The sequence below is a fragment of the Astatotilapia calliptera genome, chromosome 6 (genome assembly GCF_900246225.1).
Source record: "Astatotilapia calliptera chromosome 6, fAstCal1.2, whole genome shotgun sequence".
Lineage (NCBI taxonomy): Eukaryota > Metazoa > Chordata > Actinopteri > Cichliformes > Cichlidae > Astatotilapia > Astatotilapia calliptera.
Genome location: NC_039307.1, coordinates 33,737,590 through 33,761,422, shown reverse-complemented (window position 1 = coordinate 33,761,422; position 23,833 = coordinate 33,737,590). Strand labels below are relative to the sequence as shown.

General features: G+C 42.1%; 1 protein-coding gene across 3 annotated transcripts in view; it reads right to left on the bottom strand.

Moving 5' to 3' along the window:
- The window catches only part of LOC113024643 (voltage-dependent T-type calcium channel subunit alpha-1I-like), a 264,807-nt gene that overhangs the window by 192,399 nt on the left and 48,575 nt on the right, over nt 1-23,833 (bottom strand). For 2 of the 3 annotated variants that reach the window (XM_026171859.1, XM_026171860.1), the window contains exon 2: nt 708-1,152. In XM_026171859.1, the coding sequence (XP_026027644.1) occupies nt 708-1,138 (431 nt within the window). In that variant the 5' untranslated portion in view covers nt 1,139-1,152. Of the gene's footprint in view, nt 1-707; nt 1,153-7,103; nt 7,128-23,833 lie in introns of those variants that run through there. The other variant, XM_026171858.1, reaches the window with a different exon arrangement.

Genomic DNA, 23,833 nt, shown 5'->3' with positions numbered 1-23,833 from the left:
CTAACCACGTTATTACAATAATGCATGTAAGGTGAACTAGCAAACACGTCGTAGTTACATGCGGCTGTCTTCTTGTTTGATGGCAGATACTCCCTTCACCCTGGCCAAAAAGGCTAAAATGACCAAAGAAAAAGTGGAAAACAGCTGAACATGAGAGGTTTTTGGACAAAGTTTGTGTTCTTCATTCTTTAAGCACCGGCACCGTTTCAAAAGTACCGGTTTGGTACTGGTATCGGATAAAACCTAAACGATACCCATCCCTAGTCCTAAATTAGACCAATGCAAGCATGGAGCAGGTGGCCTGTTGCTGCTGAATAAAGGTAAAGACATATTTATTGTCTTTATTCCTCGTGACTTTTTTGAGTTGATATTTCCTGTATTTTCAGGGCATTTTCTTCTGGCAATGAACCATGGTGAAATAGAGAAAACAGAAAATGTTACTGAACTATTTTCCATCTGAATCCTTCTACAAATGCATCAAAAAGCATCGAACTTTGCTCTCAGCTCTCGCCTCACACGGGAGGCAGAAATTCAGCTTGGAACAGGGGATGTTTTGAACTAATCAGATGGGTTGAAATAGCCAAAAGCCTGCGTTTAAACTCTGAGAGATGGAAGGATAACTGATGATGGATTAAGTTATGAAAAGGCAACACACAGTGGGAATAATCCACAGTATCATGATTCACAGCAGGTAAGTAAAAGGATATGGGCTGGAGACCATGCGGATGCACCAGCTGCGGGGAAAGGTTGTCTGCTTGAGGCAGAAGAAGACCACAGGTACCAGCTCAGGGTAGGGCACCACTAACACACTGGTGTCACTGCTGCCATCATCATCGTCGTCATCCTCGTCATCCTCATCTTCTTTATCCCCGTTACGCTCAACCACTTCCTCCTCTTCTTCCTTCTCGATCCTCTCCTCTTGAATAATTGCTGCCTCTTCTATGGTCTCCTCCTTCTCCTCCTTTTTCTTGGGATATGGGCGGCGGTGTGGGGAGGGCCTGCGGGGAGACGAGGTGGCGACAGCGTCATCGCTGTCGGCCCGGGCTATGGCGGTCGTCACTCTGGAGCTGGTCGGTGCAGATGGTGTTGCTGTTGTCGATTTTGCAACGCCGGGGCCCTCCTCCTCCTCGCTCGTCATGGCCACCTTACGGTCTTAAATGAGAGAAAGAGAACAGGAAAGGAGAAATTTAATTTCATAAATCACTCAGGGGGTTAGAAACAAGTAGCCAACAGAGAAAATGAATAGTTTGCCATGGTTGAAGGTTGTAAAATTATAGTAAGAGATTGGAGGAACTAAAGCGTGTTGGTAGGAATAAAGCATAAATTGTCAAGGACGGTAGCCTGCAAGGACAAATCTAAAAAGTCTCAGTTAGTTTTCTTAGATAGAGACGGGTCTATCTGGGGTTTAGTGACCTTTGGTGACCTGAAACAAAAAATGTGTAATTGTTTTTCTTCTGAAATGCTCTTGTGTTTTCTGTTATTGTCATTACTTCAATAACAGACTTGACTATACTTCACTTATTTTAGATAGTGGGCCAGTTTGATCTTACATGAGTTGGACCAACTATTGCAAAATAATTAAATTAAATAAATACATTTAAACAAATCATATTTTCAAGTTGATATGATGAAAAAGAAAAACGGGTGTTTTCTGTAGTATTTGGCAGGCTGCGGTTTATCTTATCGAGGTTTGTCTTTGTCAGCAAGAAGACTGAAGTTATAATACTGTAGTTAAGAGTCTAAGATTCGTCTCCTCCTTCTGTGATTATTCAACATTTCCCAAAGCCTACAAGCAGGCCACACCGAACCCTTTGATGGGTTGGTTCTGGCCCCCTCACCATATGTTTGACTTTGATTTTGACTTTGATTTTTAAGAATAAATATGTGGTGTAATTTTTAAAAAGCCGTCTTTTCATTTGTAGTTTGGCATCAAAGTAAAATAAAATAAATAAGTAAAATCTTAGCACCTCGTCTGAAATGCGCTACGGAGTAAGACAGCTGTTTTCAAAAAAATAAGAAACATTTAAAACAAAAAGTCACCTTAAACTGCCTTAAAATACATGTTCTTCCACAGAGTCAACTGTGTTGTGGTAGATATAACCCCACCGGGAGCGAGTTCTGTACATTACTGTTATTGTGCTGTAATGCAGCCAAATTCCGAATATCGTTGATCCCATTTACATATCCGTGTGCGGGTCAATTTCACAGTGGCATGATAATGTGCTGCGAAAATGCCTTTGTAGCCCATTATTGAACTCCATTACTCAGGAGTAGATGGTGGAGATTGTGACCATATTTCAGATAAGTGACACTAATCTTGGGTACAGACCTTGAAACTGTGGTGCACATATAGATTTTCTCTTCCGCCGGATTAAAGATGTGTGTGTTTGTGTGTGTGTGTGTTTGTGTGTGTGTGAGAGAGAGAGACTCATGCGTGTTTTCTAAGCCTTGTAGCATTATTTACAGCAACATCCATAAGGATGTCTACCAGCTGAAAAATTCTACAAGGAACTGTTAGCGTGTTAATGTGTTCCTCTTAACCCGAGCCGGGTGCACTTGATCAGCCCATTGTGAGCAGAAGAACAGTTAAACAGAGCTTCAAAAGCTCGCTTTTGACTCTGAAGAGGAAAAGAAGAAAAGGCTGCTTAAAAAGGAAAGCTGATAAGTGCTGTAGTATGCATTATCGCTGACTGAGGCTTTAGGTTTCAGGTTTTTTTGAGCCAGCTAACAAAAAGGAGCCAGGCTATGTTGACACTGCTTCAAACATCTCTGCTGGATGTTTTTATCCATTCTTTTCATTGAGTTTTGTCAATTTTATTTTATTTTGTCATCACTATTGCACATTGATGACTTTCCCTTTTCTTTATACGAAACAGCATTTTGTGTCTCATGAATCTCATCCACCTACAATATTAACAAGCAGTCAGTCATTCCCGAGATGGAACGGTGGAACGGTGGAAATAGGAAGCTGGCTGCACTAATACTTTGTGAAGATTTTTCTGACGAGTATTTAAACGCAACACCGGTGTGACGATATTGTTACATCAGCAAGTTTTCTTAAAACTTAAAGACACTTCAACATGACATGCAGATGCCATGATTTCTTTTTCTTTTCAGATCACACTGTGATCACAGGTAGAAGCAAGAGACGGACAGAGAAGGTGCATTTTGAGTGAGTCAACAGAGGGGAGGAGGGAGGAACAAAGGAGCAAGATTTCAGTGGTTTAGTCAGAGGCTTAGTGTTGAGAGGAATCAATATTGTGCAGCTGGAGTGAAAACACAGAGAACAGGAGTTCTGATAGGACTAAGTGGCACCTGCCCATAGATTTCCAATGAGCGAGCGGAGCGCACAGGTTTCAGCAAAATCTACTCACGCCATCAGTTTATCTCCATATACCAGAGTTTCTGAGGTTTTGCACTGTGTTGATCTCAGGCTGTTTTTATGACTACAAAGAGAAGAGAAAAGCAAAAAGAGAAGGGAAGAAAGCTCACACAGAAGACTGCTAACCTGCGTTTCCTTATTACAGTGAGTGCAATATGCAATCGGGCTGTCAGTTGCCAAGGAAGGGCAGTGTCAACCCTGGCAAAGCTTTACATCTTCACAACAGAGAGAAGAAGTAAAGCAAAGGACTGTTGCTGTATCAGAGCAAAGACCGGCAAAGCAGTTGGCAGCGTCTTAAATCTCAGTCTCTGGCAGAGTAATCATCGTGTCAGTGGTAAGAAATAAAACTGTTTTGAACCTCGGTGGCAATTAGGATGTTGCAACAGTGTCAAAGGTTCAGTGCAAGGAAGAGAAAAGATGAAAGCAACAAGAAGGAGAGAAAAACTTAACACAGAGTGCAAAGAAAAATAAATCTGTAGATAAGAATAAAACGCAAACAGTTGGAGGTTCATGTAAGAGTATCGCTGATAATTAAGATACAATCTTATGAAACCTCTGCACATTATCGTTGTGATTTTGCATACTATGTTAAAGAAAGAGTCGGACAGCAGAACTGCAATAAAGAAGCCTAATGGTCTTAAAAGTTGAATGTTGTGTATTTGATGTCGGTATGGAAACAAGTAGGAAAGGGGCAGGATGAATGGCTTCTGAGCGGATCTGAAGTTCTGCAAGCTCTTGACAACACTGAGCTGTGGTTCACTACAGTTTACTATGCTGTGTAAAGTGAATGAAATGCTGTGTGGATTCCACGAGCCCAGATACTCATCTTCATCTGCTGTAATTTCCACTAAAGGTTTGCTTGCATGACCCTATACAGTTCCTATCACCTTCTGAACCTTCTCCACTGCTCTGCAATAATGTGACAGTAATTGTTCAAACAGTGAAATTCATGAGCATCAATATCAGGAAGGTTGTTTTACTAGAAGACCCATTAAACACGATGACGCTTACCCATTATTGCTGATGATGGGGAACGTAGATGGCAATGTTTTTTTAATCTTTTTGTTTGGTTTTGACAGCAGGGCCCCAGATGTAATATCTATTACTCTTAGCTGTTTAGACTCTTGACCTTTGTCAGGAACACTGACAAAATGCAGGAAAAAACGGGGGGTTGTAGCCATAAAAACCTTGTGCGCTAAGAAAGCACATCTGTGCAGTCCCATCCTAATAACAGTACTTTTAAAATGCAACGTATATGAGTCAGTGACACATTAAGGATCATTATGACCATTGGGATTGGCTGGCTGCTGTTTACTGTCTGCAGCAACACGCTGATTTGACTTCACTGCTGTGTTTGCAGCTGGTGTGACATGTCCTCTACAGCAGTTAGGTTGTTTATTCTGTGATTGTGTCCCCAAGTTTCTGCTTTTATTTGTTGACACGTCAGCCTGCTCTCAGCATTTGTATCCTCCGCAGTACTAATGCACTCCACGATTTTCTCATTTGCCGGCTTATCATTTTCTTGCATTTTTAAACCTGCTCCCCTAAAGTAAATTACTTTTTTTTGCACATGAAAGTGATATTATCTAGACTGCACCTGTAATTACATATCACACACAACCAAGATTGAGTGAGTCACAATCAAGATACTTTTAACTGCCCACCTTCACTTTAATGACCGTCCTGTGAAGTGTCCCCGTTTCAGCAACATTACTGGTCATATCCATTAATACACTGCAATTTCAAAAATCATTTCAAGCATCTTTCAGGCTCGATAGCGTTTCATTAGAATGATTTACATTCTGAAAAAGAGCAGTTCATGCATTCTGGAAATGCTCCAGTATGAAGAAACTTGGTGTGAAGGAGGGTTCATGTTTCATCAAGTGATGTCACGTGCTGCAGTTTCAAAGGTGCTTGAGTTAACTAGATTGCTATCTCTGGGAACAAAAAGTAATACTTTTAAGCAGTCGTGAACCCAGAGCTCACCACACTCTTAATGGTCAGTCAGATATTGCAGATAAAATCCGCACAATTAATAACCCTGAGGTGAAGTTTACTGAAGACAAAGTATGACAGGGCACGGCTCTCATTAATCTGTCAGAGATAATATAACTAGAGGCTTTAAAATAATGATTTCAGCCTGAATATATACCAACAAAGTCAAAATGTCATTGAATCCACTTAAGAAGGAAGTTAACCCTCTCAAGGCAGGCGCTGCCGATTTGCAACAGTTAAAAACTAACAACCTGATTTCCCCACATACATGTTTTATGAGGTTTTTTTACTCAGAAGTACCACTGCAGGACTTGGTTGTGCATTAGCAACAAAAAGTTTAATTTGAGCCTGAGAGGGTTAAGAGGAGGAAGGTTGTACCTCTAATTATCTTAAAATATGATTTTTCACCTTCCTTGAATACTGTTGGTTTATTCAAAGCAAATATCAAGAGATTTCCAAAAGTCAAACTCTGCGCATAAACTATTTATTTAATAGGAAGAAGAGAAGACCCTATAACGGTAACATCAGAATGAGTTTTCAGTGACCTGAAAACTCATTCTGAAGAAGATCAAGGTCCCTGAGCATAGCTGACACCAAACTAATGATTTGTGTTACCGAATCACGATGCTGAATAATAGCTCACATTTCCCTCAGACAACAGGCTGTGACTGTTCAACATTGTTTACCTTTTTGTTTTGAATGAGCAGGCAACAAATTAGACCTTATTATGCACCGTTCAGCGAGTGGAAGGCCATTAAAAAATGTAATAACTAAGCAAAGAAAAGGAAAACAAGTAGGTCTACCTTGAAGCTTTATCACATTAATGACACAGCAATTGCATGTTTTCTTTTGTCCCAAACCATGACTCTTGCATGTCAGTCAATTTCTCCCCCTGGAAAACTGTTAGATTATGCAGCACTGAGCTAATTACATGCTTTATATGTATTAGTTTGTTTCTCAGCTGAAAATCAGTAATCATCCACAGCCATTTCCTGTATGGTCTTAGTGTGTAAGTGGCATCTATGTGTGATTAACACCGGGTTACGCAGATCAAATGTTAGCAGGAAGGTCATATATCATAGACTGATGTCAAGCTAAGGGTCAGGTGGGATAACTCTAAGATCTGTAGTCGCTCAGCATAGGGAAAACAATCACAACTCACAGTAATTTCTAATGTGACCTCCAGTAGGCTTTCTTAGTGTACATGTGGTCAGCTAACCTGCTGCTCTTTGTGGATTTACACAACTAAATTCAACAAGATGTCAGCATTTTGACAAGCTATCTTAGCTGATGTCCATCCACTACACTGACACTACACTGTTTATACTTTATGTTACTCAGTATACAGCTGATATAAAGTTGCAATTCAGTTAATGAATCTAAGCATCATCGGCTTAAATGCAAATTCATCTCTGCTACACCCGATGTAACTTAAATCTGACCATAAGCACCACAGCCACTGTGCAGTAGTCCAGTACAGTGATTTACTGCGAATTCACCACAGTACTGCACGCTAACCTGCACAAAACTGCCCAGACTTTTCATGAGACATTTCAATAGCACAAAGTTATTATAGCTTAGTTTGATTTGCAGGACATTTCACAAAACTAAAACACATAATTTTATCAAAACACACCATACAGAAATCCAATATGTGATTAAAATTATGACATTCCAAGTAAAATTTCAATCTGCAGATTATCAAAGGTCACTGAGCAGTCCTTACCTTTAAACCTAACCTCTCCTCTTCCTCTCCTGTCTTTCTAAATGTTTCTCCATCTCTGAGTGAAGTTAGCTCTCCTTCTTAGAGCAGCTGGACCTTTAGCTAGCAACACACTGTGCGACAAACTGCACACAAATAGTTTGTGTGTTTGCTGATGTTTGTTGAGCTGATAGAAACGCTGAATTTGAAACGACCTGCCACACTCTTCATGCTGCCTCCTCTTCTGTAGCGCTAGCTAGATGCTGGAGTACGCAAACAACCTACAGACACCTGCACTCCTCCCGGCCCACCTTAACCACCGAAAAAAAGCGCTATAAATGATCCCGCTGAAACAAAACGTAACGAGCCTGTTTTGAAAATGTAAAGGCCACAAAGTACAGATATTTGTTTTAAAATGTAGGGAGTAAAAGTAAAAAGTTGTCAGAAAAATAAATACTCAAGTAAAGGAGCCTAAAGATATCTAAAACATTCTGCTTAATTAGTACAAAGTATTTGAACTTTGTTACTTCCCACCTCTGCTGAACACTTTAGGTCATGACCTTCCCTAATAGTTGGAGGTGGCAGCTGCAAATGTACATGCACATAAAATTCAGCAAACATCTTGAGCCACACCTTACGCCTTGTTCTTGTAAGAAGAAATTATTGTAAGATTTTAAGGTGGTCTTAAACAATAGTTTTCCTAGTTTTTCTTTGGACATTGGCTGCTTTTTTAACCTTCAATTGCTGATGAGGGTATTGTGGGGTCGGTGGGATAGACCTCCAAGTTTGTGAATGTGATACCTCAAGATGAGGTGACTAGGATTATGAAATTCATACCATCCATGCGTCCAAGTAGGAGTAGCATTGTTCCTGCTTCTTTAGTTGAATATATGAAATCTGACATCTATAGGTGATGAGCAATACCTGAACAGCATGTCCTTTAGAAAATGCAAAATATTTTACTGCAAAAACTGGACACAGGACGTTGCAGTATAATTTTGCAGATGCATCTGGCCCTTCAGTTGATCCATCTCTTGATCACCAAAGCCTCAGCAGAAGTAGTCTCAGTGGAAGGGTGGCTGTCAAGAAGCCATTTTAAAGAAAGGGAAACAGGTAGAAACGACTGAGGCACGTCAAATTATACAAGAATAGGGTTGAAAATCAGTGACAACAGGTCTTAAGGAGTGATGAACCTAAATTTGAAATGTTTTGGATCCATATGTGGTCAATACGTAGAGATGAGGTCAGGTGAGAGGCTTATCATGTGTCTACACACCTGTAAATTGCAGTAGAGACTCTGTCATAGTTTAGGGCTACATTTCAGTCAACAATGTTCAGGATCTTCTCAAAATAAATGGAATGGTTAATGTAGAAAAATAGGGTCGGATTTTGCATCTGATTAACAGTTTCATTTCTCAGCATGACAGTGGCGTTGCAGTAAAAGCATACCTGGATGGAAAATTACACACTGTAACACTATCAGTCATGGACTGGGCTCCCCAGACTGGCCTCGAGTGCAGGCTGTGATGACGAATAAAATTGGTTATACCAAATGTTGACTTTGAAGCTCATGTGAATAACGCAAACTATTTTTGCCTTCTGTGCTGTATTCCCATTCCCATGTTTGCACATGCTTTAATAAATCACGGCACCCATTTTCCATTTTGCTGGCAAAATATAAGGAAATGACGGTGTGTACAGTACTGCACACACACAAAGAATGATCGATAAAGAAACTGCATTTCCCTCACGTACTTTTGATATATTGAACTTTGAGCACCAATCAGGCTAATGCACAAAGGGTATGATGTTTAGTGCTTCCTCCGTACACAAGCACACACACAAATGTACTCACAAACTCACAGCTTGTTGCCAATGCAAGGACTTATTTAATTTGTTTAGTGTCTTCATAATTCACAAACATATCAACACTTTGCATTATATGAGGGCCAAAGCAATCTACAGTTCCATGAATGAGTGTGTGAGTTTGGCTGATTAAGTGGCTGCTGATTAATTTTGTAATATTACATCATCCCAAACAAACCGGTGTAATTTTGCACAACTGAACAAAATTCCTTAAGGAAATGTAAAGCTAAGCAGGAGCAGTTTGAATTCCATCAGGTAACAGAAGCAGTGATGAGCAGTCAGGCTTGTAGCCTCCATCTCTACCTGTTTTGCAGCAGATTTGCTGTGGTCACAACATTTTTCTGCGAAGTGCTCTGTGGGCTGGGTTTCAACTTTGCTGTCAGCTTAGTGTTCACAGTAAAACAATAAAAGAAAGAACTTGCTGCTGTCTTCATTAGTTTAGGGATTTGTGTCAGTGTGTACGCTAAGGTTTTTATTCTTAGATTGTAATTACGTGTCAGTGTATCTCTGGCCATGTTGCAGTGTAATGCAAAAGTAATGGAACAAGTAGAATAACAAATGTCTTTACAATATAATGTGTTACACTAAGGTAATGTGGTGCGTTTCCGCTTCTTTCAGGCAAGACAATTCTGCCATACATGTATGAGTTTACCGGTAACCCCTGGTAAACTTAACTGCTTTTTTACGTCAAAAAGCTTTTCTTCAGCAGAAAAAGAAATTCAAAAAGGAAATACACTATCGGGGCCTAATTTTGTTTTAAGTATTATCTGAAGTTGTTAGCTTATGCAACAGCATGTTGTTCAAATCTGATGTAATCTCTATCCCTTTTTAAAGAGACAAGTACTATTCTTTTACTGTTCTATTAAATAGGTGGATCTTTGTGGTGCTTTTGTTCATAAACATATGATATGCAGTATGTATAACAAGTCAGGAACCATCCATCCAGTCTCTTTAGGGTTGCAGGAGGTCTAGAGCCCACCAGGCTTCCATAAGGTAAGAGGTGGGGTACGTCTTGGACATGTTGCTAGTCAACACAGAAAGACATTCACGTCATGGCTCGCTTATATTCACCAGTTAACCTGACCCCACTAGCCTCATGTCTTTGGAGTGTGGGATGAACCCAAAGTACCCAGAGAGAACCCATACATAGAACAGGCAAACTGTATACAGAGAGGCTCCAGCCAGATGGTGGATTTGAACCCAATACCTTCTTGCTGTGAGGCAACAGCAACTACTCTGTATACACAGTTCCACTGTGCTGTCCAGGTCAGGGAACCATGCCATGAAAATCAAAACCCTTGCCCCATTTAAATTTGGCCGATTGCCTGCGCGATTACCTTCGTGTGTGACTCTGGCTCATTCTCCGTACGATGCTATACATAGATCAGGACCTGGAAATCCCACAATTCTGTCCCCTCACTCTTGGTGTGTGACACCACATGATGGCATACACCACAGTTTAGGTGGTGTCCACTTAATGTTCTCTCTCAGTACATTACAACTGAAGACAGCAATAACACATTAATGGTGTACAGCCCGGTGAATAACTTAGAGAATGGCGGGCTTGCTCTTTATTAGTCATCTCTTCACCTGTCAAAGCCAGGCTTGGAAACACTAGTAAATTCAACAGAAAAATGCAAAAAAAGGAACAACCCAAAACCTTGCTAGCTTTTCTCTAACAGGCACGGCATGGTACTGAATTCCAGTATTGGTCCATTAGAAGATGATCAAAAAGGAAAGATTAGACAAATGAGAAAATGAACCTCACACACTCAGTGGACGTTATGAAACAGCAAAGAGCTGATGGGAAAAACCTAAAAGTCATGAAAACATACATAAATGCATACATACTATATAATAACCTCAAAGTAATGACCACAGACTACCCATATGATTTCATACTGATACACCTACACACACACACACACACACACACACTTTTAGTTACCGGCAGCAGTATGGGAAGCTAACAGCTAGCTGCTTTGATGTGACACAGATCCTCATTAATGAGCCCCAGACCATGCTGAAAGCTTAATGGCCCATAGGCTCACTTAGACACAAGCACATACACACAGATAATATTATACACAAGATAATCAAGACCAAAGTGTACATGGGTAGACGGATGAACACATTCACTAGGACCGTACTGCACACCCACACAGACTCACACAAGCACAGGCATGCAACTGCAGGCACCGAAGAAGCAAACGTGGCAGGCTCGTAATGATGTTGGCTACCTCAGATGAAAGGCTTTAGTAGGACCACTAGAGCCCAGTGCTGCTTCCCAATATCCCCATTGACATTTCCTGCAGCTAACAAAGATGAGCCGTTTGCTCATCGACTTTCCCATAGCAAAACAACCACTGACAAGCCGCAGTTTATCCCCAAGCAAGCCTACTTGAACGGATCAGGAATTGATTTTCAAACCACTTAAGACAGAGGTGAGCAAAGGCGGAGCATCGGAAGTCGGGTGTTTGACTGAAGGAGCACAGCAATCACCTTTTGATGAGCATAATTCGAAACAGGATGCACGCAACCTGGTGTTTTCAGTTTAACATTTTAATATATTTTCTGTTTACCAGCAATCAACTGGCAATGAGTATTAAAAAATAAAAGCCACTCGATTATTTGAAGTCGATTTGTTTGCCTAGCTTGATTTGCTCTCAGAGCAATGTGAATAAGCAGTGATTTCTTATTTTTCTGACAGCTGATTTATCATTCTTGCTGAGGCTTGTGTGTGCGAAACCTTTAATTATCTAAACCACAGGAAGGTTGTAGTACTATACAAATAGTGTCGCTGGCAATAGTCAAACACATTCGCAGCACCCTAAGGAAATCATGGCTTGTTTACAAAATGTACACTCATGTCCCATTTGAAATCTAAAAAGCTGCACGCCACTGTGCATAAATGCTTTTTTTGCATGCAAATTTCACCCTAATTACTGTCGATTTTAACGCATCAATGAGTCCAAAGAGAGTGATTGCTGAGGATGACTTATTAATGCTTTCTTTAGACACCAAGGGCCCGTGTGAATGCAAAACTTTCAGCGAAGGGTGATTATTTTGATCTTAATTAGAACGCACAGAACAAAGAAAAGACAGTGGAACAACTATCCATCCATCCAGCTATTAATGCCACTACTCGAGAGCGTGCCAGGTAAACTCTGTGTCTATCTAATTATACCATATCTGATTGCTGAACAACACAACACCAAACTGTAGCATCTCATTTAAAGTCAGAGTTCTTTCAATTTAGAAAGGTGTTTATTTGAAATCATAGAAAGGAATCATCCATTAGCGTAATGAAGTATAGCTGAGCACTTAATATTTTATGCTATACAGTCAGTGTTTGGTTCCACTTTTGAGCTGTAGTGTGCTCCATTTCTGTGGCTAAAAGGCTGCCTCTCACAGGCTAGCTAGGAGTGTAATCATAGCCACTGCTCAAACATCACAGTACTGCAATTTCAGCTAGCCCCTCATGACTAAAACACGCAAGCAACAAAAGTATTGATTTCAGATGATTGAATCCTGATTTTATTTCAACTAAAAGGAAGCCATGAGTCTTGGCCGTGCCATTTTCCCAAAATGTCTCCTAAAGTCATTGTGATTTTTTTTTAAAGGGAAGAAAAACAACACATTTGAAAACTGCCCGTGTAAGACAGATTAATTCATTCTGGGGAATCTAAAATGTTACACAAGTACCTTTTTAAAACACAGAAGGCTGAATTGCTTGTTAACAAGTGTTTGCTTGATGAGCCCATGATTTCTTATACGTCTTTCATCCACAGCTGCTCATGCTTGTTCCATGTGTGGCAGAGTTAGATGCTGTGGACTAAATATAAATCTATATGGTCATAGCTTTTCTGTGAACTACAGTATGTCTCTGTTGTAGTTAACCTGTTGTAGTTTATGGATAAAAGCCAGCTGGCTTTTATCCATAAACTGCAATTAACTCCTGTCTCAGTCTTTTACCAGATTCAGACAGAACAGACACTGCTAAGGATTGCGTAGCTGTTTGGCTTTAGAAACAGTGCAGAGAACAAATCATATCTACATAAGCGCTTGTGTGCAATCTCCAGCTCAACATTTCCTCCTCAGATGAAAGATGTGTGTCATGGCCTCTGGACTTGTGCTATTTAGAGAGCCGATACTACCAGTTAGGCATTAATGATTTTTTCTTGCTGACGATGTGGGTGCTTCATGCATATAGTCTTTTTTTCTATCTGCATGTGTGTAGGCATGCCAGCTCTGTAACTGGTGATGAGCAGCTGGCAGGATTTTATGGTGATGAATTAAGTGTGTGAGAAATTTCTGTGCATTTTAACTCTAACTTGTGTGTCTGAGTGTTATGAGGGGCATGCCATTAGCTTTATTTTGTCATATCATCAAAACATCTGCATCCTGATTGCACCAGAGGGCGGCCTATGAAGAGCTAATTGGCTAGCGAGGTAAGTTGAACCTAAAGTTAGAGTTTTCTATGGCACAAAAGTGGCTCTCTTTTTACATGGCTAGATCCCCATGGTAACTTTTGCTTAGCACATCAACTGTTCTGGACTTCGAATGGATGGCCACATATTGTTTTCTTTACAAGAACCTGGAAGTGAGATATAGACCCAGGGAACACATATATGCAACCTGTAGAGTTAAGCACCGCTGAATTTAGACCTGCTGGAAAGTTACAGTCCGTAGCCAGCAACAGGTTTTTCCAACATTTCTTTAAACTGTCATAACTCTTGAACAGTTTGTGCAATCCTAAAAAATCCAACACTTACTGAAAGTAGCAACTCTGCGCTTTTCAGTGATATTACATTCATTGGTAATCCCAAGCACATGGCAGCAGCCCCATGAAGGTTGAGAAACAGTGCATGAGTGAATGCAATGGAGTTATACAGAAAACTAACATTAAGACATTTCGCTGTTATTTTATTTTTGCTGTGTTTTTAGGTTTTTATGCTAAGATAACGTTTTTTTGTTTTTAAATTCACAAACAAACACTGCCCAGCTGTCTTCCAGCACCAGAAAAAGCAGGATTTTAACCTAGTAGAACATACAGGCAGTGTGGGTTTATTATCCACTCAGGAAAAACTTGTATAAAAGTGAGAACAAGTGTCAGCAGTACAGTGTGGGCCTTTGGCTACAGTTTGAGAGGACGTGCTTCTTGGAGCTCTACCAGGGGCCCAAAACGTCTGAAAAAGAGATGCCCCAAAACAAACTACAGAGCCAAAGGGTCACGTACTTATTGTTGTTCAGTGTTTTACAGTTCAAAGTTCAAATTGGCTATTCTAAATCTTTTATTCATGTATATTCTCAGTGCCTCATTCAGTAAAATCTGTAAAATTTAAATTTTGTTTTTTTGTGTTTTTCTGCCATTAATCCCTGATTACAGTCTTATAGAGCAAAACATGGACCAGATGTTGAAAGAAGTAGTAGTCTGGAAAAGGGGGACAAAAGCACATACAGACAACTGATTTTATGACACTTTTACAGCTAAAACAACAAAATAATTCCAGGCGAGCTGCTTAACATTACAGGGGTTACAGGATACTACTTCAATCAATAAGTTCTGCTCTTTAAAAAGTGGATGTAAATAATGGCAGCGGAACCACATAAATGCTAAGCTGCTTTAATTTATCATTAAAAAAAGGACATGACATAGCTGCATGAAATCAATGTTTTAAACAACAATAAGAAAGATGACCCGTGTATCCCACATTAGTTCATCCCTGCTCTAGGCTTTAGAATCATATCACAGGGGTAACAGCATCATCATCACATGCTCACCTGCTCACATTAGACTATTACATTTAAACCTCTAGAATGTACTCACTGGCTTCCCAGATCCCATCCTGTGCAAAAGTGGCTTCACAGTCTTTACTTTATATTGTAAGCTGAGACCAGAAAGCGACCAGTAGTCCTGTTCTAGACAACAGGGGCCCGACAGTGTTTACACTATTATGACATTATGGTGTTTTCTATTACATTAAAATAAAAATTAGTGCAAAAAGTTGTCATCGGGCGCTCAAGCTTCCCTCCACAGTGCAAAAACATGCATGGCGTTAGGCTAATTGGTGATTCTAAATATGGCCTTGGGTGTGAATGCAAGGGTGAATGATTGCCTGTCTCTGGGTGTTGGCTCTGAGACAGAATGACAGCCTGTTGACGGCGTACCCTGCCTCTAGCCCTGTGACAGGTGGGATAGACTCCAGCCGCCCTCTGACCCTGAACTGGATAAAAGATCAAATGGATGGATAAACAGTAAAAAAGACATCAAATATATTGTTTGTGGGACTTTTAGGCCTTTTCAGGTTTTGGGCTATGGCCAGAAGTGAGCATGCAACTGTGGCTTCTCATACAGGGAGTGCAGAATTATTAGGCAAGTTGTATTTTTGAGGAATAATTTTATTATTGAACAACAACCATGTTCTCAATGAACCCAAAAAACTCATTAATATCAAAGCTGAATGTTTTTGGAAGTAGTTTTTAGTTTGTTTTTAGTTTTAGCTATTTTAAGGGGATATCTGTGTGTGCAGGTGACTATTACTGTGCATCATTATTAGGCAACTTAACAAAAAACAAATATATACCCATTTCAATTATTTATTTTTACCAGTGAAACCAATATAACAATTCCACATTCACAAATATACATTTCTGACATTCAAAACAAACAAAAACAAATCAGTGACCAATATAGCCACCTTTCTTTGCAAGGACACTCAAAAGCCTGCCATCCATGGATTCTGTCAGTGTTTTGATCTGTTCACCATCAACATTGCGAGCAGCAGCAACCACAGCCTCCCAGACACTGTTCAGAGAGGTGTACTGTTTTCCCTCCTTGTAAATCTCACATTTGATGATGGACCACAGGTTCTCAATGGGGTTCAGATCAGGTGAACAAGGTGGCCATGTCATTAGTTTTTCTTCTTTTATACCCTTTTTTGCCAGCCACGCTGTGGAGTACTTGGACACGTGTGATGGAGCATTGTCCTGCATGAAAATCATGTTTTTCTTGAAGGATGCAGACTTCTTCCTGTACCACTGCTTGAAGAAGGTGTCTTCCAGAAACTGGCAGTAGGACTGGGAGTTGAGCTTGACTCCATCCTCAACCCGAAAAGGCCCCACAAGCTCATCTTTGATGATACCAGCCCAAGCCAGTACTCCACCTCCACCTTGCTGGCATCTGAGTCGGACTGGAGCTCTCTGCCCTTTACCAATCCAGCCACGGGCCCATCCATCTGGCCCATCAAGACTCACTCTCATTTCATCAGTCCATAAAACCTTAGAAAAATCAGTCTTGAGATGTTTCTTGGCCCAGTCTTGACGTTTCAGCTTGTGTGTCTTGTTCAGTGGTGGTCGTCTTTCAGTCTTTCTTACCTTGGCCATGTCTCTGAGTATTGCACACCTTGTGCTTTTGGGCACTCCAGTGATGTTGCAGCTCTGAAATATGGCCAAACTGGTGGCAAGTGGCATCTTGGCAGCTGCACGCTTGACTTTTCTCAGTTCATGGGCAGTTATTTTGCTCCTTGGTTTTTCCACACGCTTCTTGCGACCCTGTTGACTATTTTGAATGAAACGCTTGATTGTTCGATGATCACGCTTCAGAAGCTTTGCAATTTTGAGACTGCTGCATCCCTCTGCAAGATATCTCACTATTTTTGACTTTTCTGAGCCTCTCAAGTCCTTCTTTTGACCCATTTTGCCAAAGGAAAGGATGTTGCCTAATAATTATGCACACATGATATAGGGTGTTGATGTCATTAGACCACACCCCTTCTGATTACAGGGATGCACATCACCTAATATGCTTAATTGGTAGTAGGCTTTCGAGCCTATACAGCTTGGAGTAAGACAACATGCATGAAGAGGATGATGTGGACAAAATACTCATTTGCCTAATAATTCTGCACTCCCTGTATAGCAGTTTTTAACTCTACTTGAGCACTTAATACAACATGCTCCACTCATAAAAGCACATCTTGCCTATATCCAAGAGCTTTCTATAGGACATTGCATTAGGGGTTTCTTGGCATGCAAAGTTGAGAAGCCATGGACTGAACCAGCAGCGTTCTGATTAGCAGATAACCTACTTACCCACCTGAGCTACAGGCACCCCAGTAACGAGGAATATTATTGAGCATATATAGTGTCATAGATCCTGAATGCAAACCTATTACTGTTAAATAGCCATCATGTTACTGTGAAGCATTTGCCTTGAGTTTTACTCACCAATAGTTAAAAACCCCATGCATGCAGCCGGCACTTTACAGCAGCATATTAACACTGACATTAACACTGACAAAACAAATTTCCCACGTGTGGGACTAATAAAGGTTATCTTATCTTATCTTATCTTACATAGTACAAAGATTTACTGGTTCAATTTACTTGGCTTTTATATTAGCTCCCAATTGTTTCCACCTGCTTAATCTTTTTAATATTAGCTATTTCCCACATGCTATCTTTTAGTTTAGGGGGGCACAATTTGCAGACATTATCAGAGATGGCACTTTCTTTTTTTTTTTTTTTTTTTTTTTTTTTGCCTGTCCCATTTGGTTCTTTAGCCATCAGAATTGTTGTCTGAAGACCAACAAGGATACCCAATGGATTTACTTTGCCAAATGGATCATCGTGGCATTGCCGTATTGGTCCATTTGGTCGATCTTTGTTTTTATTATTTATTATATTTTATTTTCATGTTACAGACGGGACAGACATGAGTGAGGGATAGGAAAGGGAGAAAGAAAGAGGAAGGAAAGGAAAAATAGAAGGGGAGAGGGACAGTGAGAAAGGGGGGGAGAAAAGAAATAAAAATCTCCTGGATCACCTGTTGAGAGAAGAATAGAAAACAAGCAGAAAAAAAAAAACAAAGCAACATACTAAACACAACACCATCGCATTAATCTAGCTAAGTGTAAACAGCAGTAAATACTAAATATTCAATGTTGTTGTGCAGCACGCAGGACAGATGTGCTTCGAAGTAGCAGCCAAGAAAGGTGTAATTTGGGTCTACGAGCAGTGAACACCCGTGTGCATACCTGTGTGGATCAGCGCGCTTGTATTCCAAAGGTTTCTCCATGTAATGATCTGCTAGGGAGTGTGTGGGGGGGCCACAGCCCCGTCCTCCGGGGTGTGAAGCGGGTATGGAGGAGATCAAAACTCCAGACATCCAGAGGCCCCCAGAACACAAGAGACCATGGAAGACCAACAGAGGGGCAGCCGCGCCACTGTCCCAGTAAGAGCTGAGGAGAGTCCCAGATGAGGGCTCACTCAGCAGCCGCGGAGCAGAAGCCAGGGGGAGTTGCAGTGACGCGCCCATGAGCTCCGCCGGCCCCCAGCTGTGCCTGAGTGACCGAGCCCCAGGCCGAGAGGCCGGGGGCACCCAACCTCCGAAGGGGCCCAAGCGAGCCCTAGGCTCCAGGCCCCGATAAGCGGCCGCCAAGGAGTGAGCCGGTGTGTACCTGGACGCCCACCCCCAGACACAAAGAACCACCAACGCACCGACACCTGAGGGAGTCCGCCACTGGCAGGGGAAGTGGTGGTGGGCGGAGATAGGCCTGAGGTGTCCCCAGAGAGGTGGCATCTGATACCCAACCTGACATATAGACACAGACATACAGGCACACACAGACACAAACATCCATTCCCCCCTCCCCATGCTCTCATATGCACTCACTCCACACTCAACCAACGTGGAGACAGACATAAAGAGAAGCGTACTCTACAAACCGGGTCTAGGTACCTTTGCCCCTGGAGGGGGGAACTGCACCCAGACCCAGGTGGTGTTACCCTTTTCCCTGCGGTGGGGAGAGGCAGACCACCCCGACTCCGTAGCAGCAGGGAGGCCCCACACTCCAGACCGCAGTCGGACGGCCAACTCCTCCTCCTAGCCCTCCCGCTCCAGCAGGCCGCAGAGAACGGGGGTGGGAGAAGACTCCAAACCTCCCTCCACCCGCTCATTGTAGTGTTGATGCATGTGTGTTCTAAGGTGCAATTAAAACCCAGGAGGGCATGGAGCTACCTGCCAAGGAGCAGCAGGTAAGCGCATAGTCCCTCCTGCTAGCCCTCAATGTCTAAGTGTATTTAAAATTGAGAGGTGGGCAACGACGCCAGGGGTGAGGTATACACCCTGATGTAATTTGGACTCCGTGATTGTGCCCACCCCCAAGATCCTATATGTATGTGTAATGAGAGTGTGAATAATGTGAATGTCTAAGTTGTGGGATAAAATTGAGGCAGAGGCAGCCAGAAGGGGACAGGGGGGGGGGGGGGGGGGGGGGGGGTAGCCTCCTCTGCACCCTGGTGATATACCCCTACTCCAAGGCCCTGCATGTGTGGGTGGTTGTGGTGGAGCGGGAAGAGGGAGGCAGCTGGAGATGGGGAGGGAAGGAAGGGAGGGGCAGGTAACAGTAGGCACTCCCATACTCCGCGACCCGCCAGGGAAAGGGGGCCCAGGCCCATCCAGACCGGGGCCCAGTGCAGCAGCGCCCCCCGGCCCCACAGAGCCCGGGACAGTCCACCCAACCCCACCACAGAGAAAACTGCACCCACCCCACCATCCACTCATCTTCCAGACTACATAAGACAGTAAACGCCCAGGCTGAGATCTTCCTCCACCTCTCCTGTATCTCCCCCTCCTGCAGAGAGAGTTCCTGAAGGGAGGAAAGCTCCTGCAAGATGTGACCATCTCCCCCACCAGTTGAAGAGCCCCCCAGGCGGCTCGACGCACCGGCGGCACCCTGCTCCAGGGCTGGGCCCCCATGCACCCACCCGCCCACAACCCCGGCAACACACCAACCAGGACCCAAGCCCCCAAGGCCCGGCCCGGGCCCCAGCCCAGAGACGGAGCACCCCCAGAACCCCACGCCCATCCCGGACCCACCCAGGGGCAGCCAGGTTGCCAGGTCAGTAACCCACGTCCGTCAGCACAGACCCTCCCCTAGCCCCGCTGCACGCAGCCGCGAGGAAACAGTCACCTGAGAGCCAACAGAGCCCCCAACCGGACATGACCGCTACCCCGGGTTGAGCCCCCCAAGGAAGATGCCTCCAGTGAACCCCCCGACGCCCTAAGCCTGTCCCTACCCCCACACCAATCACAACAGTGAAGGCGGGACCAAACTATGACCCCCCACCCCCACTAGGTGATGGAACTGATAAAAGGAGCCCAGAGCAATTGATCTAATGTGGTGGCAGAGGCTGTGTCAAGACTAATGTAATCTAATAGATAATTTCTATATTGGTTAGAATTAAGATTATTTTTATTTTTCCAGTTCATGAGGACTGTTTTCTTGGCTATGCATAGGGCAGTGAAAATCATATGGGCTATATTCTTTTCTGAAGTGACATTATCTAAGCTGCCCAGTAAACACACTAAGGGGGAAGTTGGAATGTTACATTTCAGACACTTTGATAAGTCTTCACATATCTCGCGCCAAAACTTTTGCACTGGTGGACAGAACCAAGGAGCGTGGATGTAATTGTCTGGTGTATTGCCTTGACAGTGTGAGCAGTTGTTGGAAGATGTAAAGCCCATCTTGAACATCCGATGACCTGTATAGTGCACTCTATGAAGTATTTTGTATTGTATTAATTGTAGACTGGGTTTTTTAATTAATTTAAAGGTTTTTAAGCAAATCTGAGACCAGAAGTTTTGGTCTAAGCTGACTGATAAATCTGCTTCCCACTTTGCAATAGGAAGTGATATTGATTCATCTAATTTAGAAAGTGTTCTGTATATTTTAGATAATAATTTGGGGGATTTAAGAGTAAGAAAATGTGCTGCACTTAGTGGTGTTTGTAATTCAACTTGACTGAGGTTAAATTTCTTTTTTACTATGGATTTAATTTGTTGATATTCTAAAAATCTTGTCTTGTTGATCCCATATTGTGCAACTAGTCTGTCAAATGGAATAAATTCTGTTCCCTCTAATATATGTTCTAAGTATTTAATTCCTTTACAACTCCATTCTGGGAAATTAATCATATTATTGTTTTGTAATATGTCAGGGTTATTCCAGATAGGTGTACGTTTGCATGGGATTAATGAAGACTCCGTTATTTTTAGAAACTCCCACCATGCTGTCAGAGAAGAGCTGATGTTGATACTTTTAAAGCATTCATGTCTTTTGATGTTTGAGCTAATAAATGGTAGGTCTGAAATCTCTAGATCCTTGCATAGTGCCTGTTCAACATCTAGCCAGGGCTCAACTAAGAAGGTATGTTTTAACCATTCTGAGATGAACTGAAGCCTGTTGGCTAAGAAGTATTGGTGAAAATTAGGCAGATCTAATCCTCCTCTATCCTTGGTTCTTTGTAGCGTTTTTAAGCTGATACGCGGGGGTTTATCTTTCCAAAGGAATTTGGAAATATATGAATCCAGAGATCTGAACCAATCTTGTGATGGTTTGTTAGGGATCATCGAAAATAAGTAATTTATTTTTGGCAAGATCATCATTTTTATAGTGGCGACCCTATAGATGGCACTTTCTTAAAGGGAGCTGGCATTTTCATAAGCTGAAGAAACACCCCGATGCACCATGCATGACAGCTAACAGAATTAGGCTTTAATTGATATGAGAGTTCTCCTATAAACCTGGTTGAGACAATGAAGAAGGCCAATGAGGGTTGAGGGGGGAATTAATTTGTAGAGCAGATGTTATTTACTGCCACCGTAGACAGAGGAGGGGAGCGTGAGAGGACCAGGAAGGTAGTGAGAAAGAATATTCATAATTTCAAATTTACATTTCTCCGCAGAGCCGATAAGGAAGCGTAAACAAAATCTGCGGTTGAGATCAGCCTCGAGGGACAGAGCAAAGACAGATTCTTTATGTGGGGGCTCAAAGTTTAGCAGTCTCACGAAAACAGTATTACAATAGGAATACTGAATCGAGCATGACTCAGGCTGCTAAGACGTTATAGCACATGTATTTCTTTGCCATAGGTAATTATGCAAGGGAAAACATTTTTCAGCCAACAGACGTATAGCATAATTAGCTGACTGACATTATGTAACAGTTCTCAGAATCCAATAAATCATTAGTTTATCAATAAATTGATAATTTTTTTTTCTCCAGTGAAATAGCTGAAAAAGATTGCACCAGTTTGGAGCAAGCATTCAGACATAAGTGCAATTGCTTTGTATTAGACAAACTACAAAACCGCTGTTTTTATGCCCGCAAAATGTTAGTTGGAAGCTGTTTACTGCCAATGTTAAATGTCAGTAATAAACATTTGTAAACAGATTTGTATTCTTTGTCATTTGATTTACCGCAGTGGAAACATTTCTGCTTCAGCAGCTTTACATTTGCAGACTGTTGCACACATTGCAAAGCTACGTGAGAATATTCAAGTGTGTTTACTGTGGTAATGGCGCTTGAGTTCTGCTGTTCCTCACAGCTGACGCGAAGTGGTTTGGCGGGGTTTCTTGGTGAGACAGAAACAAGAGAAGAAATCAATGTTGTGTCTTTCAAAAGTGTTACTCATTCTTTGTGAATCATGCAGCGAGACATCCTCACTCGCTTCTTTTGTTTTCCTCGGTCTTTCTCTTTTTGCAGACTTTCTTTCTGCAAGTCGTAGTTTCCTCTTTACTCTCTGCGTCTTTCTCTCTTTCACATGCACAAAGCTGTGTTCAGGAGAGATACACCTTTACATCTTGACAGCAGGCTTGAGGGTGCAGATGGAATTACACAATCTCACACACGCACACACTCACACGGACACACACACAGCAATCCAATTTGCCACAGTACACTGCTGAGAAACAAAGTCTGTCTTGCTGTAACTCTGCTAGTCGCCCTTTACCCCCTGTCTTGTGTTGACACACACGCACACACACACACACATGCACAGGCAAACACACACACAATCTCACAAGTTCTCAACTATAATGCCGCAAACACAGAAAAGCATGTGTGGCTGGGATCCTTCACACCCATCTGGTGCCCATACTGATGCTGACCTAAAGCCAGGTATACACTCTGCAGTTCCAGGCCTGCTGTCACAGACCAAATGTCTTTGGTCATATTTCCAAAATGACAGCCCTGCTCCGCAAAGTAACAAAGGTTCAGGGTTTGTTGTCACAACAGTTTTGTGACCAAAGATAGCCTGGAACAATATTCTGATAGTGTCAAAAATTTAGTATGACCCTCTCACAGTGTGACTGCCCCTATGACCTGCGGCTACTAATCAACCGTTTTGCCCACAGCAAGATATATTTGAGTTGAAGGAGCAGAAGCTTTATTTTTTATGATCTATCCTTCAGCTGTTGTAACCACGTATGACTGAAGTAACGAGAGGAAAACAGTAGTGTCTCTCAGCCAGTCTCTCATTATACATTATTATCATAAAGTGTGAATGCATCAAATATGATGCACAGCCAAGTTTATTAGATCCATGCTGTACATTGTGGTGTGTAATTAACTAAGCTCGCTGTGGTTTCACAGTCTGTAAGCGCCATAATGAAACAAATGAGTAACTGGTGACCCTAGCAACCCATATTTAATATAGATTTGTTTAAGTCTGTCCTTTTAACTAAACGTTCAGACATCAAATATCCAAAGAAACACATTCAGCATAGTATCTACTGTAGTGCAACCTTATATCAGACTAAACAAACATCTGTGTAGGTTCTCAGTCATTCAGGTCATGGTAGTCTTGAAAAGTAACTTGAAAAAGAAGACGACTGGACTTCTTTAAGCCTGTGAAGACATTTCACCTCTCATCCAAGAGGTTTCTTCGGTTCAAATAGTGGAGAGCCACGATATTTGAGCCCTACTGGAGGTTTTACAATGACCTGCCATTTATCACATGAGCCACACTGTGGGGAAAAAAAGGTGTGAGTTATTACCATCGCTGGGGGTTAAGGGGGACAACACTACAAAAAACCTTGC